General features: G+C 36.0%; 2 protein-coding genes and 1 long non-coding RNA gene across 10 annotated transcripts; 2 read left to right on the top strand and 1 right to left on the bottom strand.

Moving 5' to 3' along the window:
- Positions 1-1,714: 1,714 nt before the first annotated feature.
- Positions 1,715-11,478, bottom strand: LOC124379049. Its single transcript, XR_006924362.1, has 2 exons — positions 11,345-11,478; positions 1,715-3,734 (listed from the first exon to the last, which is right to left on the bottom strand). It is a non-coding gene; the product is annotated as an uncharacterized LOC124379049 (long non-coding RNA).
- Positions 6,171-9,936, top strand: LOC124379048 (insulinoma-associated protein 1-like). Its single transcript, XM_046839076.1, has one exon. It carries the CDS (start codon positions 7,971-7,973, stop codon positions 9,114-9,116), a length of 1,146 nt encoding a protein of 381 aa, XP_046695032.1. The 5' UTR covers positions 6,171-7,970; the 3' UTR covers positions 9,117-9,936.
- A 194-nt stretch (positions 11,479-11,672) lies between the features above and the next one.
- Positions 11,673-20,251, top strand: kat5b (K(lysine) acetyltransferase 5b). 8 transcript variants are annotated; one of them, XM_046839071.1, is made up of 15 exons: positions 11,673-11,806; positions 11,919-11,985; positions 13,208-13,276; positions 13,510-13,646; positions 13,926-13,994; positions 14,726-14,896; positions 15,099-15,167; positions 15,913-15,975; positions 16,389-16,637; positions 16,845-16,934; positions 17,161-17,301; positions 17,593-17,686; positions 18,001-18,160; positions 18,293-18,374; positions 19,007-20,251. In XM_046839071.1, the coding sequence occupies exons 1-15, from the start codon at positions 11,792-11,794 to the stop codon at positions 19,139-19,141; spliced, it is 1,611 nt and encodes a 536-aa protein (XP_046695027.1). In that variant the 5' UTR covers positions 11,673-11,791; the 3' UTR covers positions 19,142-20,251. The 8 variants fall into 8 exon arrangements, with proteins under 8 accessions (XP_046695027.1, XP_046695025.1, XP_046695026.1 ...); XM_046839069.1 differs by having other exon boundaries at positions 15,099-15,179; XM_046839070.1 differs by having other exon boundaries at positions 15,096-15,167.
- Positions 20,252-20,741: the final 490 nt, after the last annotated feature.

The following is a 20,741-nucleotide window of genomic DNA, read 5'->3' as shown; positions in this document are numbered from 1 at the left end:
GCAGAAGCTGTCTATTACCTGATACAATACAGACATTTCTCCCTAGCTCAATCCTGGTTTTTTACTTTCTTTATTTTTATTTGATTATTATTTACTTTACTTTTGAAATTACTGATATTCAAATAAAAAATTAAACAACCTCTTCTGCATTCTTTACTTAATTGTATGATCTATTTAATTTAATATAGATCAGATTTGGTGTCTTATACAAACTGATCCTGTTTTATTTCATTATCTTGACATATCTCTTGAACTGGGCCAAAAAGTTCTGCAATTTACAGGGCATTTTACATTAAAAACCAAGCCATGGACCTCTACAGACCTCAGCAATGCATTTTTGTTCAAACATCAGGGCAAGGTTATAAAACTATTTACAAATCATTAAACAGCAGCTCTGGCCAAAGCTCTGTGAGATTAATATTCATTCCCATGTTATGATATGATATTATTTTGATATTAACAGTTCCTGGGCAGACACATAAACAGATCTAATTGTCACTCACTTATCGGTCTCCTTCTCTCTCATAGTTACACTCTTACTATTGCAAAATACTGAGATGGAAGATTTAAATGCTAAATAAATGTCTCACATAAACAGATTTAAATAGATATGTTTTATGTGGAGACATGATCGAGTTACTTCAAGACAGAAAAACATGGCTGGTGTAGGGGTGACTATTTCTGGCTGTTGTAACTAATTGATAAATATGAACTCTAGTCATTTGAGTCAGGTTTTTTTTTTTCTTTCCAACTGCTGCATTCATGCTGTATTTAGTTCCATTTTTGTCAAACAGTTCTGCTTTATGGTTTTCAGTTCCACTTTTATGTTGTTAAAAAGACAATTCTTTTACATATATTTCATATATGAGTAATTTTACTTATAATACACACAATCTACTCATTTAAATACTTTTTCAGCTTTCAAGATCCATAAAAGGAACCTTCTAAATGTTTAAAAAAGCTTTTAAATGTGTCTAACGTTCTTAGTTTTTCTTACCTTTCAAAGGTTTATATTTTTAAATGCCCTTTCTTAAAAAAAGAGTTAGTTCTACATAAAATCTTAAAGAGGTTCCAACATGGGGACAGGCAAAGACCCCTTTATTTTTATAGATTAAATATTTTTCAGGATTGTATCTGATCAGTCTGCTGCTTGTTGGCTAACAGTTAACTATACTCCTGGGCAAAGAAAAAAGCCAAAGCTCAAAATTGCTAAACATGACATTTTAATGTTCTTTACAGCATTGAATGTATTTTTAAAATGATAATTTTGCAAAACAAACAAACAAACAAACAAACAAACAAACCAACAAAAAATATCAACTAACGTTTTAGGAGAAAAAATCATAGAAAACGTTTTTTTTATGAGCACAAGTTTCTTTTTTCAGTTTTCAGTTTTTGTTTAAAGACCAATTAAATTTTTTGCTAATGTTCTGAACATGATTTTTTTCAAAACATTAAGATTAATATTTCTAATATTTCTAATTTTCGATTTTGGCTTTTTGCTCAGATGTGTAGATGATCAAGCAGTTCACAGCTATTCACCATGCTGCTTCTCTCCTTGATACCGGTGCCACAGTAAACTACATCAAACTAACTATCTGTCACACAATGGTGGCTTGGAGGTTATAAACTACTAAACAGAACTAAATTTTCCAAAGGCATTGTAAATTAATATAATCTTAAGGGGAAAATAACAAAGAATGAGAGTTCAATGTGATTTTTGCTCTTTTATTTACTAATGGTCTTTTGATAAACATGGGCCAACAGTTTGAGTTGCACCAAGATTCCATCAAAGCCATAAGCAAAAAAGATCTTTACCCCTAAACCCTTATCTTAATTACTGATTAATTATAAACCCCATTTTGTATAAATAATTAAATAAAGAACTAAAATGGAAATAACAAATAGCAACAAGTTTTATTGAAACTGTAAAGCTCCTACAGGGATATTGTCATGCTTGGAAAATGTTTGGGTCTCCTCATTCAAGAGAAGGGAATATTGTTAGTCCTTCTATTTCATCTAAGGAAGTCAATTGTGTGCCACCAACTTTGTGGTAACAGGGGAACAACCACATACGCTGGAAAAGTCAGGTGTGCTATGTTTGTGCACATATTGTATGTTTTTACAAGAAACTACATGGTGCATTGTGTGAAAATAGAAAAAGTCAGTGTTTTAAAATACATTTTTTTTTGCTGCTTGTATCTGTTCTAAGAATGTTCTGTAACTTTTATACAGTGCAGGTTCAGTTATTCTGGTTGATTGTTGATAGCAGAATGATCAAGAATCAGGAAGTCTTGTGGAAACCCACTGCACATAATTTTCCTATTTTACTATTAAACCTTAAGTTCCATCAGTAAAAATGTAAGTGTATATAAACTGAATTTAAGTAATTTAACTAACTTGATATTTTGTTATGTTATTAAGAAAGAATTTGTTTTCTTACTTTGTTTATATTGTTTTCCAAAATATGACTGGGAATTTTAAACTTGTGTTGAGTGCATTTTGTATTACTACTTAAAACGACCACTGTAAAAACATGTGGAAACTAATTGCACCTAAAAGTCTCAATAGGGTCAAATAGAAGTTTAAAACCCATGTAAGGAATAAATATTTTGCATGTTTGTGGTACAAAATAGAGCACTGGTGGTTGAATTAAATGAATAAAGCAATTTTGCTCATCTTTAGTAACATTGTAAACCTTTTAAGAGTAGATAAACTGAAATTGATTCATTAAACTAACTTGATATTTTAAGTCAGTAGTTTTAGTGAGAATTTATAATTTACAGTGTGGGAATAAAATTCACTACGTTTGGCCACATATTTTATGTTTTTACAAGTAACCACCTGATGTATTCAGTTAAAGGGTTTGTATTTGTTTATTGATTTACTGATTTATTCTTTTTGCTGTTCACATAGTCAGCATTTTTTTTAAGTGATAGTTTTATGTTGATTGTTGACAGCAGAATGTTTTAGTCAGAAAGTCTCTAAATGTCTTTATATTGCACTCAACATAAGTTTGAAATTCTCAGTCCTTTTGCAAAACAACATAAAGACACTAAGAATAAGTTTAGTTTTACCTTTTAACTTTATGTTGCAAAAAATAAAAGATTTCCAAACATTTTTTTAACAAACACGTTTTGTTAGAATGTACTTTCTTTTGGCACCATACACACCAGAGGGATTCCCAATATCAAAAAGAGCTCAGTGCATGTGCGAAACAAAGACCATCCAAAAACCCCTCTGAGGAACATTTTCCCCCCTTTAAGATTATACCATTCCTCTGTAAGGCTTTAAGCCCTCCTTCGGGCTCTTCATCACCGGAATCCAAAAAAAAAAAAAAAGAATTCCACAACAACGGGCATCTTGGCAACTTGCGTAACCGCTGTCAGCCCCTCCTAATTGATCACAATTTGCGGCTTTACAATGCGCCCCCTCCTCCTGTACACTCGAGTCTCCTTTTCAGCAAACTCCTGTATAAAATCTCGGGGCGGACTGCGGAGCGGCTCATTGTCCGGTTTTGCTTCTCCTTTTGTTCTCCGCGGGCCGCATTACAACTACAGTACAGCTGTATGCAAATGGAGGCGCGCACGGGGCCCACATGGCTTGCGGGGCGCCACTGGCCAATCAGGGCGCTTCCCGGCGTCTGTCCCCCGTATAGCAACAAGACACTGGCATCCTATAACGGAAGGTGTGGAATGTCTTGTTGATGTGGAAAAATAAATGCTATTAATAAACTAAAAAAAAAAAAAATTATTTCGTTTTATTTTCTTCTCATTTCGTTATTGCTCATGCAATGCAGTAGGATGCAATGCAATGTATACAAACACTTGTAATAATCATAAAAAAATTAATGCATTTTTTTGCATTTTGTATTTGGACTGTGATTCATATGAACGGTCTGCAACAGTGGCTAAATTGTACTAAATGAATTACTTAGTAGTTTCCGTAAAGCAGTTTGGGAACAAGATCCATTATTAAAAAGTGCTAAACAAATAATACTGAATTAAACTGAATTAAATACAATACACCAAATATTTCAAAGACGATATTCATGCGATTGTTTTCATGTCGCTTTCTAATATGATGAGTTATACCACATTCCATTTCATTCGATATGCCGCAATTTTGTACGCAACACATTATGCGTGCAATTGTGTTCACATTCACTTCGAATTCTGATTCAATAAGAAATATAACATATTGCTTCCATGTTCAGATTATACTGAGAAATTAAACTACCCAGTTTTGACAAACAAAATGGTCCTCGAAATGCTGAAAATAATAATAATTTGCAGTGTTATAGCTAGTTTTGTAACTTTTACAGACTATAATACAGAAACATGGTAATGTTAAGTTTTAAGATCATGCAAAAATATGAAAATATTTGTAGTTGGTTGACTCGTGTTTTAGGTAGGGACATATAGACATATCTGTGAAGGGAAGAAACATGGCGGCTGATGAATCTTGAGTAATCTAATGTCTCAATGTGGTCTAGATGTTGACAAGAATACATTTTTTAGCAAAGTATTTAAATGCACACACGCATAGATTTGATTAAATTAAGAACAACATGCAAACAGAATGAACAGAGTTCAGCCAGCTGCAAGATACAGCAAAGCCCAGGCATTTATCTGAAGAGGTTTGTGTCTCTTGTTTGCTGTCTGGTTTCCCCCTGAGGCGTTCAAGAGCTCCACACATTCTTCCAAAGCCACTGGGAAATCTATAAAGAAACCCACTTCAATAAAAAAAGTAATTTTTAAAGAAAAAAAAAACTAGTAAACAAACTAGTGAACATTTATATAGTGATCTTTATTATATTATATTGCCTACTGCTTAATACTAAATTATGTGAGAGTTATTGATAAAGCTATTAGTAATGTGTATTATTTAATGTTCATACAAAAAGCCTTATAATAAAAATATTTTGTTCGACTTGATTATAAAACTCACATTCGTCTGCTCATTAAGTCAATATTGCGCATTGTCTTGAATATATATGTGTGTGTGTGTGTGTGTGTGTGTGTGTGTGTGTGTGTGTGTGTGTGTGTCGGACCCCAATTCGGTTTTCCAGCTTTATGCAAATCCGGGTCGTGGAGGTCAGGGCGCGCGCGTGGCGTGCGGCTTCGAAGGCACACGCGCAGCTTTACAATTCCAACAAAGGCGAAAAAGTAAAAGAATGAATGGGGAGCGGGAGCACACACACACACACACACACGCACACACACACACGCACACACACAGGCACACACGCACGCACACACACACACAGGCACACACGTGCGCGCGCGCAGACACACACTCCGCACATCGCTTGCCCGTCTTTTTGTTTCCCGATTCCCCCAGAGGCCAAAAAAAAGTAGGGGGAAAAAAATCCATTAAGAATCAGCGTTCCCTCGAGACGACAGACTGGTTGGGGGGAAACTGCTCGTGTAACGGCTGCGGGAAGGGAAAACGCGCCTGCGGTGGATGAAGGAAGGAGGTGTCGGGGTCAACGGGCAACAACTGATAGAAGACGAAGGGAGGAAAAGAGGAATCATGAGAGAAGAACACGCGTGTTCATCCCGGAAATGCCACCTTGCGTGTCTTTCAACAGAAACGTTTTATTTCTGTTTTTTTTTTTTTTTTTTTGAGCGATCGGAGTTTTTGCGTTACACGTGCTGGTCGAACAAAAAAAAAACCCCACTTAAATTACAGTATTTCAATGATTGCATAACAATTGTTTATACATTTCCGGTTGTCAGTATAGATAATACCTACAACAATCTAAATCTAAAATCCGAGTGTTTTGCTGTTAATAACCATTTTACCAGTGCAAAAGCAGTGACATTAAAAACAAAAAACAAACAGGCAACCAGTGGTCAGAAAGTGGTTAAGTGTGGCTCTTTTTACTTAATATTAAATGAAAAACAGCAATAATTAAAAAAAAAAAAATAATAATAATAAATAGTATTGTAATACGAAAACTGTATGTACGTGTATATATATATGTGTGTGTGTGTGTGTGTGTGTGTGTGTGTGCGCGCAAACAATTGTATAGTTTTATTAATTGTACTATTACAATATTGTTTATATTTACTTTTGTTGCATTCATCATAATTGTTGTAATGATCTATCTATCTATCTATCTATCTATCTATCTATCTATCTATCTATCTATCTATCTATCTATCTATCTATCTATCTATCTATCTATCTATCTATCTATCTATATCTCGGTCTTTCACCAGTTGTTTATTTTTATTTTTTTTATAATTAAACAAAACGAACAAAATGCTATTATAAAGATTATAAGTATGATTATAAGTACACACACACACACACACACACACACACACACACACACACACACACAAACACACACACACACACACACACACATATTGTTTTGTAGTAAGACATTAGTTTTTACATATATGGATTAGATCAGATTAGAAACACTATATACTGATTAGATTAGATAGTCAGATTATTATAATCAAACAAACAACATTAATGATTAAAAAGTAGAATTTATGAGGGTCAGTCACATTTTGTTAGATTTATGCTCATTAATTTAGGTCTACAAATCGATGCAGTTGTGACCCTCCTGCTCTTCTGCCCCCCGCCGTTCTTTCTGTCGGCGCACTTGAGAAGCGTCGCAATGCGCGAGCTGATCGAAGGCTCGCTATACGATGGGTGGAGCCGCGAGCGCGTCACCGCCTTTTTTATTTTACGCCAGATTGTGGACGTGTGAGGAAAATGGTTCATTTCTGCGACAATAAAATGACAGACCCTTTGCCATTGTCCGGATCAGACGGTTGGCTTAGGGGGTGTGAGATTAGATTAGATGGAGAGGTCTGGATTTGTTGGCTGAGGGGGAATTCTCTCTTAACGTTTTCTCTCGGTCATGATTTTATGATTCTCACTGAATTTTTTAATTGTAAATTTTACATACATGATAATCAGACATATTTTTTAGCCCCCCCTATCATTTTTCTATCATTTGTTTTAAATAAACTTTTTGTTATTTCTATTCTAAAATACTTCTACAAGTAAAACTGTTCTATACGTGACTAAAAAATTTATATTATATATTTAACTTAGCATTTAATGTATGCATACAATTATCATACATAAGTTGTGCTTATATATTGTAATTATAGGTATAATACTTATGATTCTCTGCTCCTGTTTATTTTTTATATGTTTAGTATTTCTTTGGTTAAAACAATATTTTATTTGGTCAGTTTTCCATCCAAATCGAAATGTATGTACAATTGTATAAATATATGCACAATATCGCATTTAATATATTAATTAAAGCTACGTATTGTGGTTCAGTGCTAACATTTAATAATAAAATTGTATTTTTTAAATTGTTAAATCGCGCGCGCGCACACACACACACACACACACACACACACACACACATTCCTCTGTTAAGATAAATAGACGCAGGGACTCGGCACGTGGAGGTTGAATAGATTCCCAGAGGGGAGCGTTGAATAAAAAAGTTGTATAATCTTGGAGTGTGGCAGTACCTGATCTACATAATGGTGAGGGACCGTCAAGGACGGGGCAAGTGGTCGTGGGTGGGGCGGTGACCGCGTGTATGTGAATGCGTGTGTGTCGGGGGGTGGGGGGTGTTAAAGTGTATGGCTCCGAGAAGGAGGGAAAGAAAGAGGAGGGTGGGAGGGAGAGAGGGAGGGAGGGGGTGGAAGCTGACATCTGCCGCTCCTCTTCTCTGAGACCCCAGGGTGGATCATGTTGCCAGGTCCCGCTATTGACGTCTGGATTGCAGCCATCTGCGTCCTAACTGACGCACAATACGCGCCCGGTGGCTTTAAAAGGGGGCCCGAGACAGCGAGCATCAATTCAGAAAAGAAAAAAACTCGAGGCGTTTACACTTCGGGGAATGCGACCTTCTCTTTCTACAAACACGAGACTTTAAATCGACACAGAGCAACTTTAACTGGACACCATCCACCACCATGCCAAAGGGGTTCCTGATAAAGCGCTCCAAAAAGGCCGGAGCAGTGTCCTACAGAGTGCGGGACGGGGATGAGTCGATGAGTCCTCATGTTCTCCTGAGACAAGGGCTTCAATCTTTCTGTGCTACAGCTCTTCCTTCAGTCATTGTTCACAGGACTCCGAATCGAGTGTGTTTGGGAGGCCTGCCTGAGTCCTTCTGCGCTCCATCGCTCAGTCCGACTCGTCCAGACGACGAGGGTTACACAAACCAATATCCACCAACACACCAAGATGACCAGGGTTCTGCTGCTTTATTAAACCGCTCCGAGCTTTTCCTCGAGCCCATTCTCGGCGGCTTTGCGCTCAACGGATCTCCGGTATCGCCGTCTCTCCCTGAAACAAGCACTAAAGTTGACTCTGGATCCAATTTTGCAAAACGAGCGGCACCACCATCAAGCTCCAAAAGAAGCAAAAAGCGCAAACCTCCTCAAGAGAGAAAAGCGGTTCTTCTAGACAAAGTTACCACCTCTCCAGTCCTGGGTCTACGCATTAAGGAGGATCCTATGGATGATTCGAAGCAGGGGGCAGCGAGCAGCCAGCTGGGTGAGTTTATCTGCCAGCTGTGTAAAGAGAGATACTCGGACCCGCTCACTTTGGCGCACCACAAGTGCTCGCGGATTGTGCGCGTCGAGTACCGTTGCGCAGAGTGCGACAAAACGTTCAGCTGTCCGGCCAACCTGGCGTCTCATCGGCGCTGGCATAAACCCAAAGGAGAAGAAAACCAAGCGAATGTGATGAGCGTCACCACTCAGTCTGATCATTCAGACTCGGGGTCAGAGGATGAAGCACTGTTCGGTTGCACTCTGTGCGCCAAAAAGTTCCGGCGGCAGGCGTACCTGAGGAAGCACCTCGCCCTCCATGAGCGCAAAGCTGCAGGTTTACGGCAGGATCTCAGCCCCCCAAGCCTGCCCGAGTCTCCCATCCTGGCGAAAGAAGAGTCAGTGGAAATTTCCCGGAGCGCAGCGCGCATCACTACAATGCCCGACGTGTTTCCGTGCCGTTTTTGCTGCGAAAACTTTTTCTCCTCTCCAGGGTTGACGAGGCACATCAACAAACATCATCCAACAGAAAGCAGACAAATGATTTTACTCCCAAGCAACGTCTAAGATCTCAGGCTGTGCTTTATCCCATTAAATAAACTCATTATTTTCATTATTACAGGAGGCGACTTGACTTCAACACATAAAAAAAAAGTTGTAGTTTATAGTCATTTGTGTACATTAATGTGTTTTTTGGATAAAGTTGTATTTATTTATTTATATATCATTTATTTATTGGTTTATTTATTAAACGTATTTATTTCAGGTAACAATTTGTTGCAAGATTTCTTGTTTTTTTATTGTGATGTAAATCTTTGCATTTTCTTGAACTTATTCAGGTTGGCATTTTTTTTTTTTTAACAAATGAATTATACTTTTCTGAACAATAAAAAACTATATATATTCAACTAAATGCTGCTTTGTGTGTTTTGAACTTCATCAAAAGTGTCATAAGCCATCACTGTAGAGTTACAGTATATGTCACAAAAGTGAATTATATTGCCTGGATAATTCAATAGTGTGTAAACAATAAAATATTAAAATTAAGATTTTAACAGGTCAATTTTAGACTTCAAAGTTGTTTATATTAACACGGTTAAAACAGCTCATATTCTGGGTTTAAAAAGACTAACAGCAATCACACTATCAATAAAAAAATTAATGTAAGAAAATGTGAAATTAAACAAATCTTTTTTCTCTCTGATCTTTGTTATAAATGGCATTTTTTGTATGATTCTGGTCGTATTTATTCACAACATGGCAGAGTTCGGCTGTAAATCGGCTGACACAATGAAGTGCAGAAGCTGTGAGCTCTGCTTACCCCCAGGCCCCAATCTCCTAATTACTAAGCTACCACCTTGCTGAGGAAAAGGTTTATCAGCAGTTAAAAAAAAAAAAAAAAAAAAATATATATATATATATATATATATATATATATATATATATATATATATATATATAAATAATTTAAAATAATAATTAAAAAAAAAATTATATATATATATATATATATATATATATAAATAATTTAAAATAATAATTAAAAAAAAAATGTTTATATATATATATATATATATATATATATATATATATATATATATATATATATATATATACATATACATACACATACATTTTTGTTTTAAGCAGTAAAAATATTTTTAAAGACAAATAATATAAATAATAATAACAATAACAACAAAACCAACAACAATAATAATAATTATTATTATTTTAAATATCCGATTCTCTCACAAATGCTTATATCAGTATAGTATAAAAAGGCAAAAGGGGCAAACCATTGCACCTATTGCACTTTTATTTGCATATACTGCACAAAAAGCTATTACCTTACTTTGTTATCTAATCATATATTGCACATATTTGCTTTGCCAGTTAAGCATTTGTACATTTATGAACGTTTACCTCTCTTTTTACCATTTATATTACCGGCTGATATTTTAGCATGGACCATTAGCATGGACAAGAATAAAAAAGGCTGGGTTAATTGTTACATTACTGGGACCCCCTCAACCAAAATCAGTTCCCAAATACTCTTAAGCTTTCATGGCTTAATGGGCAAATTCTGAATGCTCAAAAAAAAGGTTGAAAGTCTTTCCAGAAGAGGGGAGGTTTATTTTGTATATAATAGAAAATGGAAACTAAAACTAAATAGTTTAATCCATAATTTTTATATTTAATAAGGTTTAATATAATTATTTTGCACCCTATTACGGATATATTTACAAATGCAAAGTACAGATACTTATGTTTTAAAAGACTCTGGTAAAAGTTGATTTACTGACTACACTTTTTCACTCAAGGGAAAAAAAATAACTAAGTATAGTAAGGAAGTGCAGTATATCTGACATGTACTTATGTAAAAAGTAGTCATTACTACTACCTGTATTCATCATATTAATGTAGTTATACAAAATTATTTTACATTTTGTTATCTAATGAATGTATCCAGGCTGAACAACCACTTTATAGAACACAAGCAGAGAAAAGATGATGATGATCAGATGATCTACACGTCATCATACTTCTTGTTACCTTCTGCCCTGCTCTGTTAGCTTAGTAAACTAGTCTACATCTGTGGTGAGGGATCTCCAGGAAATATTACAACAGTAGCAGATTGAAGTGAAAGTAAAAAGTTGTCCGAAAAATTTCACTGCTTACAATTTAATACAATTTAGTTAGCAATGTGTTTTTTTTTATTTATTATTATTATCAGCATAGACATACAGACTTACTAGGCCATGCAAGTGCACGCTAATAACCTCTCTGGTTACCTTAGCAACGAATCCAACGGATGACCAATCCTCACCAAGAACAAGATAAATATCATCCACATTGTATGATCAAATGTTCCCGACTTTTCCGCTAAGGAAGTAATTGTAGGCATCCAGACTACGAGAAGTCTTTACCTCTTCTGTCGTGTGAACGCACTCGGTCTCAAACAGACTATAATACACGTCTGGATACTGTACTTCAGGTAAACGTTCTGAAAAGTTGTCGCCTAAATGTCTGATTTAAGGAGTCCAAAAATTCCACGTTATTATCTTTTTTTTTTTTTTTTAGCTTTTATAAATATCTTAACTGGTTTTGTTTTGACAGCTTCGTGCTCCAAAAAAATCGATTCACTTCTCCAGAAATCAGCTCCAGCTCCAACCGCTGCTTGGCTTTGAGTCTGGCATCCCATAATTCTTTGCGCGCGCAGGTTTACGCTGATAACCAAAATGGCGGACTCGGTGGTGAGTGTTCGTTAAATTCGTGTTTTTATGTCGCCGAATTTGTGATTTTTATTTGCTCAATACCTAAATGTGACGAGGCTGATTAACATTTAACCGTGTTCTTTCTTGATAGCCGGAACTTGTAGAGGGCTGTCGTCTTCCCGTGCTCAGAAAAAATCAAGAAAACGAAGACGAATGGCGTAAGTACTGGGCTGCTAGCATGCATGCTAACGCACTAGCTGCATATTAAAGCAGCTGTCATGGCGGCGCACAGGGAAGCGGACACGGAATGTAAACAAAAGACCGGTATTGCATAGAGGTGACGTTTTTAGACGTGATGAGGGGTGAATAGTCATCCCGAATAAAATAAAATAAACGCTACGTAATTATTTATTTTATAAATATATGCTAGGTATAGTTAATGGTCAGGTTAATGACAAACATGTTACCTATAGACTTGAAACAGTGCGAAATCTACAGAACGTTCTTTTAATTATTATTCTTTTTTTAATTTATATTAGGAAAACATTTCCTTTTGTCAAAAATAATGTAAAACTAGTATAAAGTCTTATTTTCGTCATCAGATTAGAAATCTAGAAAAACAAATATTGTTTTATAATATAATATTATAATGCTGCATTATACTATAATTATTATTTTGTAATATAATAATTATGCTATACTATAGAATAAATTATATATACTATAAAATACTAATAATTATAATACAATTATAATGTTTTATATTATAATATTATGCATTATGTAATACAATATATTATATTACAGCTTAGTGAGAGGCACCATAAACGTTATCTAAAACCTAATCAGAAGGTTGTGAGTTCAATTCCCAGCACTGCCCAGCTTCCTTGATTGACCGTAAGCATGACTTGAATGGAAAAAAAAAACAATAATATGCATTTAAAAAATCCAAATATTTTTAAATAGCAGCACTCATGAAGCCCTGATGAATCTTTTTGTTGCCATGTTGCGCTTTTTTACCACCACCTTTTTCACTATTTGCTAAGAGCACACACTGATTCATATTAGCAGTACAACAGGCATTAACAGCTCTTGCTACAAACTACCCGAAAACTGTAGATTCATTCAGGATTGTCATTTATATAAAAATGTAAAGGCAGAAAAAACCAAGTAAAACAGGCTTAAAAAAAAACATGTCCTCTACATGTGCTGTAATGTGCACATTATGCATATGCCAGCTTGTTAGGAAGCTGGGGTCAGAGTGTTGGGCCAGCCATGCTTAAAGGCCCAACAGTGGCAGATTGTTGGTGCTGAGGCTTGAACCCATGACCTTCGAATCAGTAACTCGGAACCTTCCAAGAAAAGAGAAACAAGGGTGTTTTTGGTCTTTATTTTCTTGTTATAATGCTGTTTTTATGTTCTGATCCTATTTCTTTCCAGCATTGGCGGAAATTCTCAGTGTCAAAGAGGTCCCTGGGAAAAAGCTCTACTATGTTCACTACATCGACTGTAAGTACATGAGAAGAAACAAAAAAAAAACCTGGCTATAACATCTTTAAATATCTATCACTAGATTAGAAGTATTTTGAAAGAACGTAAATACCATTTTCTTACATATAGAAACATGCTTATTCAAATCTGGTAGAAGATTTTATTTGTAATGTATGGAATTAGATTTTAAGGGACTACGTGCCCCCATCAGTGACATCTAAGCTGACAGCTGAACATTTTTATTTTTTAAGTCAACAAGCGGTTGGATGAGTGGGTCACTCCAGAACGGCTGGACATGAAAAAGCTCCAGTTCCCTAAGAAGGAGGCGAAGACACCCACGAAGAATGGCCTGCCTGGCTCTCGGCCCAGCTCTCCAGAACGAGAAGTGGTAAGGGAGGCCATATTAAATTACAAATCCACTGTCATCATTCATTGTTAAACTCATACCCTCTTTTTTCTTGAGCACCACTAACCTGGGGCTTTGAGTGTTCTAGTTTCTGATCTTAAAATGGAAGTAGTCAAAATCATTAAAATGAAATTTTTACGTTTGACAGTTGCCAATGTTTTCCTGCCGTGGTCTCTGTTGAGGCGCCATCAGATTGTCGGAGAAAAATAAACTTGATTTGTCCTTTTTAACTGTGCTCTCTTCCTTTCTGTTCGAATTCAGAGGAAGAGTCTAGATCTCAACGTTCAGTCTGCTTCAGCATCGTCCAGAGGCAAAACCCTTCCCACACCGGTACAGCCAAACCCTGCCCATTCTACACTAAAACACCCTTTCAGTTCATGCAAGAAAAATACCAATGGGCTTGATATATGGTGCTGCAAAAATCCCTAATGAAATATATTATTGTCTCCTGACACATGAAGTGGGTGGGAAGTGTGTCATTTAGTTTCATTAATGGTGGTGCTACTGGTTTCTCTGAATGTTAAGAGTTTGATTCCTGGTTGGGGTTATGGCTATGAATACATTTAAGGGGGCTTGTGAGCGATATTGCTTTGTGGAAGTGGATTTGTTTTCTGTCTTGTTATATTAATGCTAGTATTAGCTATAGTGCACAAGGAAAGTTTCACATTTTTCAAAGCATAATCTGTAATTAAAAAGTAGAATTTAATTGAAATTTACACAACATTCAAAAATAATTTTGTGTGTGTGGTTAATTGAACGTAAAAAGGTGTAAGCCCTTCATTTTACTACCTAGTAGAACCACCTTTAGCTGCAATTACGGGGTTTTATTCCCTATAGGATTTTGTTTCATATCCCATATTGTCATACATTTACCTGATTTGCCAATAATTTTGTTAATCATATATATGTTTATCAACCCACTTTATCATTTTGGGATATTTTGTGCAGTCATGACGTTTAATCCAAATGAAGTGCACTACAATATAGAAATGTTTCACACAGTGAAAATGTTATTCTTTGGGACAAAAGTAGTTTTGATCTTATTTCTGTTTGGCTTACAGAAGAGGAAAACAGAGTCTGTGTCCTTAGCATCACAAGTTCCTCCCCCAATATCAGTGCCTTCACTCCCGAGTTCAGCAGAGGCCCCACCGGCGTCTGTGTATCCTACAGTCCGGGAAACATTCACTACCAAAACCAGAGATGAGCACGAGCAACATACCTCCCTCACCACGGTAACCCTCTGCTTCCTCTGTCTTTCTCTACTCTACACCAGCATCCACTCACCCTGTTTTTTCTGTGTTGTGTGTTAAAATTAGTACAATTTGTCCCTATTTTTATATACAGTTTTGAATATTAGTTTGTAGTGTTTTTTACTGTGTGTGTGTGTGTGTGTGTGTGTGTGTGTGTGTGTGTGTGCTCTCTCTTTTGTAGCAGAACGGCACTGCGCGCCGTATCCTTTCGTCTCAGCCTGGCAGGAAGAGGAAGATCTGTGGAACGGACGAGGTAAGCACAGAAGTAAGAAAAAGTATCAATTTTTTTCATTCTTATTACCTATTCCTTATATTCCTTATATCACTATTAAATACATCCATCTAAACCTCTGCATGACCATGTTTATTTTATCCAGAACATATTTTATTTATAGGCCATAGTCTTATGTTTTTTTAAATTTATGTAGTTAGTTAACATTTTTTTTTACATATTACATTATCATATCATTGTAATGCATTCGGCAACACTGCCTTAACTCCAGATAACTCCAGAATTTATCAGGAAAATTAATGGAATTCAGGAGAGGCTTCAACACAGTGTAAAAGCAACTCATAATCATGCTTTGTAAAACCTACAAAGGACTAACAACATGCATGAATTATTATTATTCAGAATTATTATTCAGATTTATGCAGAAATACTTGTAAATAAACCCTTTTTAATGGGTTAATTTCCAATTCCAATTGTAAGAGTGCAGATTATACTGGTTTCAGATTACTTTAAGATTGTTCTATATCAGTATTCATACAACTACTCTATAATTGAGTTTTGAGTTACAGTAGACAAGGAAGTGTGTGAAAACATCCCTTTTTACCCAGACTGCACATTTTGACAAATCACCAAAACAAAAATGCAGGAGGTATTTCTTAAAAGTTCAATCTGTTATGCTGTGACCCTTCTTCCTCCTGTGTCATATACAAGTGTCCCAAAGACCCCCTTTTTTTTTTTTTTGCAACCCCTTGTGTTTTTCTGATAGATGGTAAAGGTATTCCAGTATAACAGCCCTCGCCCCGCCAGTGGCTTTCTGCCGCCAGGAGAGGTCCGTTTCGTTTATTTATCATTGTCTGTTTTGCTGTGTAATGATAAGTGAGCAGTGCTCTGTTATAATGTTATCGATCTGCTATCATCAGTTGCTCATCTTGTTTAAGTGTCATGATCCATGAACTTGTGATTTTTAGAATGAATTAAGGGTTAGTGTGCAACGATCAAGAACAATGAACAAATTATGAGAAGTATTTTTAAAGCTTAATTTTAAGGGAATCATATTATTCAGCTCAAATTGTATCATGGATTTTCGCAAGCATGACAGGACTTAGGGCTTCAGTTAACTTGAGTTTGGAGATGTTTAATTTGTGTCAGGATTTTTGAAAGTGTGGATTAAGTGGCATTTTTTGATGTGATCACCCTTTTTTTTTTTTTTCCCCTTTCTCAAATTTTCCCTCTGCGCAACAGGATTCGCAGGACAGCTCGGACGGCATCCCCACTGCCCCACGTATGACCGGTAGTCTGGTATCCGACCGCAGCCATGACGACATCATCACGCGCATGAAGAACATCGACTGCATTGAGTTGGGCCGACATCGACTCAAGCCCTGGTACTTTTCCCCGTACCCGCAGGAACTGACCACGCTGCCCATCCTCTACCTCTGCGAGTTCTGCCTCAAGTACCTCAAGAGCCTAAAGTGTCTACAGAGGCATTTGGTATGTTTGTACAACAGAAGCTTAAAAAAAAGTACCTCTATGCCCCGATTTGACTGCATTAAATTTTCCTATTATATACTTAGTAGTAATGGATGTATGTATTTAATTGTAGTTATAAATTAAATGTGTATGGTTTTGCTTGGAATATTATATTGATTATTTTTACTTCATCCGCAAATAAATGTCTTTTGTTTTTGTTACGATCAGACAAAATGCAATCTCCGGCATCCACCAGGAAACGAAATCTACCGCAAAGGGACCATCTCCTTTTTTGAGATTGACGGCAGGAAAAACAAAGTAATTATATTTCTATTTTAACTGATTTACTTCCGGATTTTCTTTCAATCCAAACTAAAACGAATCAAAGATTAGCAAAAATATTGATGGCAACATTTACATCATTGTTGTTGTTTGTCACCAGCCAAGTTAAAAGCAAAAACAAGTATTTTAGTCAGATGTGTTTATTTTTTATTCTCATTGCTTATACATATTTATAAACTTTGCCTTCTCTTTTGCTTTGTAGACATATTCACAGAACTTGTGTTTATTGGCAAAATGCTTTCTGGACCATAAGACCCTGTACTATGACACAGACCCGTTTCTCTTCTATGTAATGACGGAGTATGACTCCAAGGGCTTCCATATAGTTGGCTACTTTTCAAAGGTAAGCCAGAGAACGCTGATTATATTTACTGCACAATCCTTATTATGTTGTAGCCAGAAATTTAAAATTGTTCTCTGTGTGGGAGGAATGGCATCGTCTTTATCCACATTTAATCACAGTGACGCTACTCAATGAGTAGGTGCCAGTGAGCTCATGTATGGAAAAGGATAGAGATAGCTGTTCTTTTCAGTTGTAGCTGTTGTGAGATAGAGGAGAACTAGCTGAAACTAGATTGGAAATGTTATCATCTTAGCATATTTAATCATGCTCTTTTTTTTTTATTTTTTAAAGGAAAAAGAGTCTACTGAGGACTATAATGTGGCCTGTATTCTGACCTTACCACCATATCAGAGGAGAGGCTATGGCAAACTGCTAATCGAGTTCAGTAAGTTCAACAGCTCAAATTGTTTTATGAAAAATAAAAATGACTTTAATGAAAAATGATTTCATGGTCTACTTGTTTGTATGATCCTTTGTGTCCTATACATCTTTTCGATCCATTACTTTTACATTACACTCTTAATTAAATTCCATGTAGAATGCCAGAGTAATTAATCTGCAATCTAACACATCTTATTTAATGCTGTTACCGTTAGTGTCCTCTTTTATATTAGCAGTGCCATTAGATACTTAATTAGGTTTTTAGTTGTTAAGGACAAATATTAATTTGCTCACACAGTCTCTCTGTCTGTCCTTCAGGTTATGAGCTTTCCAAGGTTGAAGGTAAAACAGGAACCCCAGAGAAGCCCCTGTCTGATCTGGGCCTGCTGTCCTACCGCTCTTATTGGTCTCAGACTATTCTCGAGATCCTCATGGAACTCAAATCAGATACTGGAGAAAGACCACAAATCACCATCAAGTAAGCCAATCCTTCCTCTATTTGCTATGCACCCAAAAAATAAAATAAAACTGATTATATTGGACACTTGCTGAAGTGTTCTTGGATTATTTGAAAAGTGATGCTTTTTTTCCCCCAAATATTTATTCATAGTGAAATTAGCGAGATTACCAGTGTAAAGAAAGAGGATGTAATATCAACTCTACAGTACCTCAACCTCATCAATTACTACAAGGTAATCAATAATGCAATAAAAATTTTTTATCATACAATAATTAATAATAATGTTCAATAATGCTCACCTATCGTAATTTATACCTTGGGTTTATTTAGCCTGCCACTGCCATAAATATTTTTGTTTCCCTCATTATTTATTTTGTAGTTAATGGAAATTCTGTTTAAGTTAAAATGTTATTTTGCTGAAATTGCCCAATGTTTTATATTGAAAAAATGCTAATGAATTTGTTCAAATTGCATCAATTTGCTGGAATTCATTGCCAAATTTGCACAGCAACACTAGATATAAGACCTAACTTTTCTACTGGTCTCTACTCTACCTGTAAATATATCGATGTATGAGTGGATCATCTTACATGCATCCTTTGATGATGTTTGTTCTGTGCTCATCTCAGGATTTCTGTGCACAATATGCTCATATTGACCAACAATATGACACTTTAATAGTACTTTGTAGTGAAAAAGTAAAGATTTACAACGGATGGTTTGATTTCGAGTCTGTTTTCCTTCCCATGTCCTTTTCCTTATGTTTCTTCTTGACACCTCTGCCTTGTTTACTAATGCCAGAAGTGCAATGCAAATGCAATCAAATGGAATTAATGCACTGGCTCTTCTCTCAACTCTTCTCAGGGGCAGTACATTCTCACACTCTCGGAGGACATTGTAGAAGGTCATGAACGTGCCATGCAAAAACGACACCTCCGTATTGACCCTAAATGCTTGCATTTTACCCCAAAAGACTGGAGCAAACGGGGCAAGTGGTAGAAACATGCTACACTGCAAACTCTGGGACTGGAGCTTGGAGAACTGCAACGTTTGACCCGACTACATTGCAAAAGTCAGTTTATAGGCCCTGAGTCCCTTCTATTGTCTTAATCAGAAATAGACAAAAAATAATTTGTTATTCTAGTGATCGTGCTTTGTGATCATCAGTCATAAGATTGTGTCATTGTGTACCTTTTTCTGACTCACATTGGTGTTTGAACAAAGAAAGTGGATCTACTTCAGATTCATCCACCTTCTTATTTTGATGCCCCTATCTCCATCACTCTCAGTCCTTTTATTCATCGCTGCAATCGGTGTGAATGAATGAATTCACCAGAAACTCACTTTCCACGATCTCATAAGCGAGTTATCAAATCAAAAGACTCAGTAACTCAAATCACAGACATTTTTTGATTTTTACCAGCACATCCACATTGTGTGGATTCTACGCACAAGCTAAAGCTAACCTGATGTTTGATTTTGGGTGTTTGTACATAATATACACAGTTGTCTTCTTTTGTAAAGGATGTTTTTAAACTTGGTATTGCATCTCTCTGTGTGTGGGGGGAGGAATGGTAAAAAAAGACAAACAAAAAAAAAAAAAGCATGCGGATGTTCATAAAAATAAGCCATGTCGAACTGTTACAGAAATGTAAATTTGGATGCGTGTACAGCCTTTTTTTTTTTTTTTTATGGTTAAAAAAAGAACTGAATGTAAACCGTGAAACACTCGTGGCATAGTATTTTTAATTTAACGTAAAGACTATTTTCTGTAAAAATCTAGTCCATTGTTTAGAGATCTGTAACATGAAAGATTTCTATTAGTGTTTCTTCCCCAGTAATATTAACTATATTAATAATGGGTTTATTCCCGAACAGTTTTTATGTAGTGGCATCAGGTGAAATTTTCTGTTCTCTCCTACTTACACTTACACAGTGTGTGTGTGTGTGCAACATACACTCCCGTATGTTTCATGTAATTTCTCTTTACAGTCGTCATTAAATGCCACAAGGTGGAACCACTTTTTTATCGATGTAATAGTTAAATATCTCTAATTTTCTCACACATGAAATACCTCTGGATATCATTCATAAAGTTTTTTATCTTTAGCAGAGCATATTGGCGGTCATCATTGATTTCGTCTTTGTTGTTTTGTGTTTACAGTTTTCTGTGAAGGATAGTATAATTTTCAGGGGGGTTTTTTTGTTTGTTTTACACGTTTTCATTGTCAAAAGTTTAGAATCACTTTCATTTTTCTTGAGACACGCATACGTGTTCCTTTTGTTTACATGCAGCAAACTAGACAATTTAATGATGTGAAGATTTACTCTGAACGAACAAATATATAATTGTACAAATGTTAAACTTTACTATTGAAAAATCCTTTGTATGAATAACAGCTTTACACACACTCATTGCCAAAGGTGGTCTTCTCTAGTTGGAAATTTCTTCCTTAGGTGCGAGGTCTGTCTGGGCAGGGCATTCCATGATAGATAACTCTCCAGCTGACTTACAGACTTTACAGAGCCGAGCATTGTCTTCATGTATGGGGGAAGTGCCATATTAGCCGCAGTCCAGACGTAACTGCATGGTGCTGAA

This window comes from Silurus meridionalis, chromosome 25, assembly GCF_014805685.1.
Source record: "Silurus meridionalis isolate SWU-2019-XX chromosome 25, ASM1480568v1, whole genome shotgun sequence".
Classification (NCBI taxonomy): Eukaryota; Metazoa; Chordata; class Actinopteri; order Siluriformes; family Siluridae; genus Silurus; species Silurus meridionalis.
Note: the sequence above shows the minus strand (reverse complement) of the source record. Positions and strands in the feature narration are given on the sequence as shown.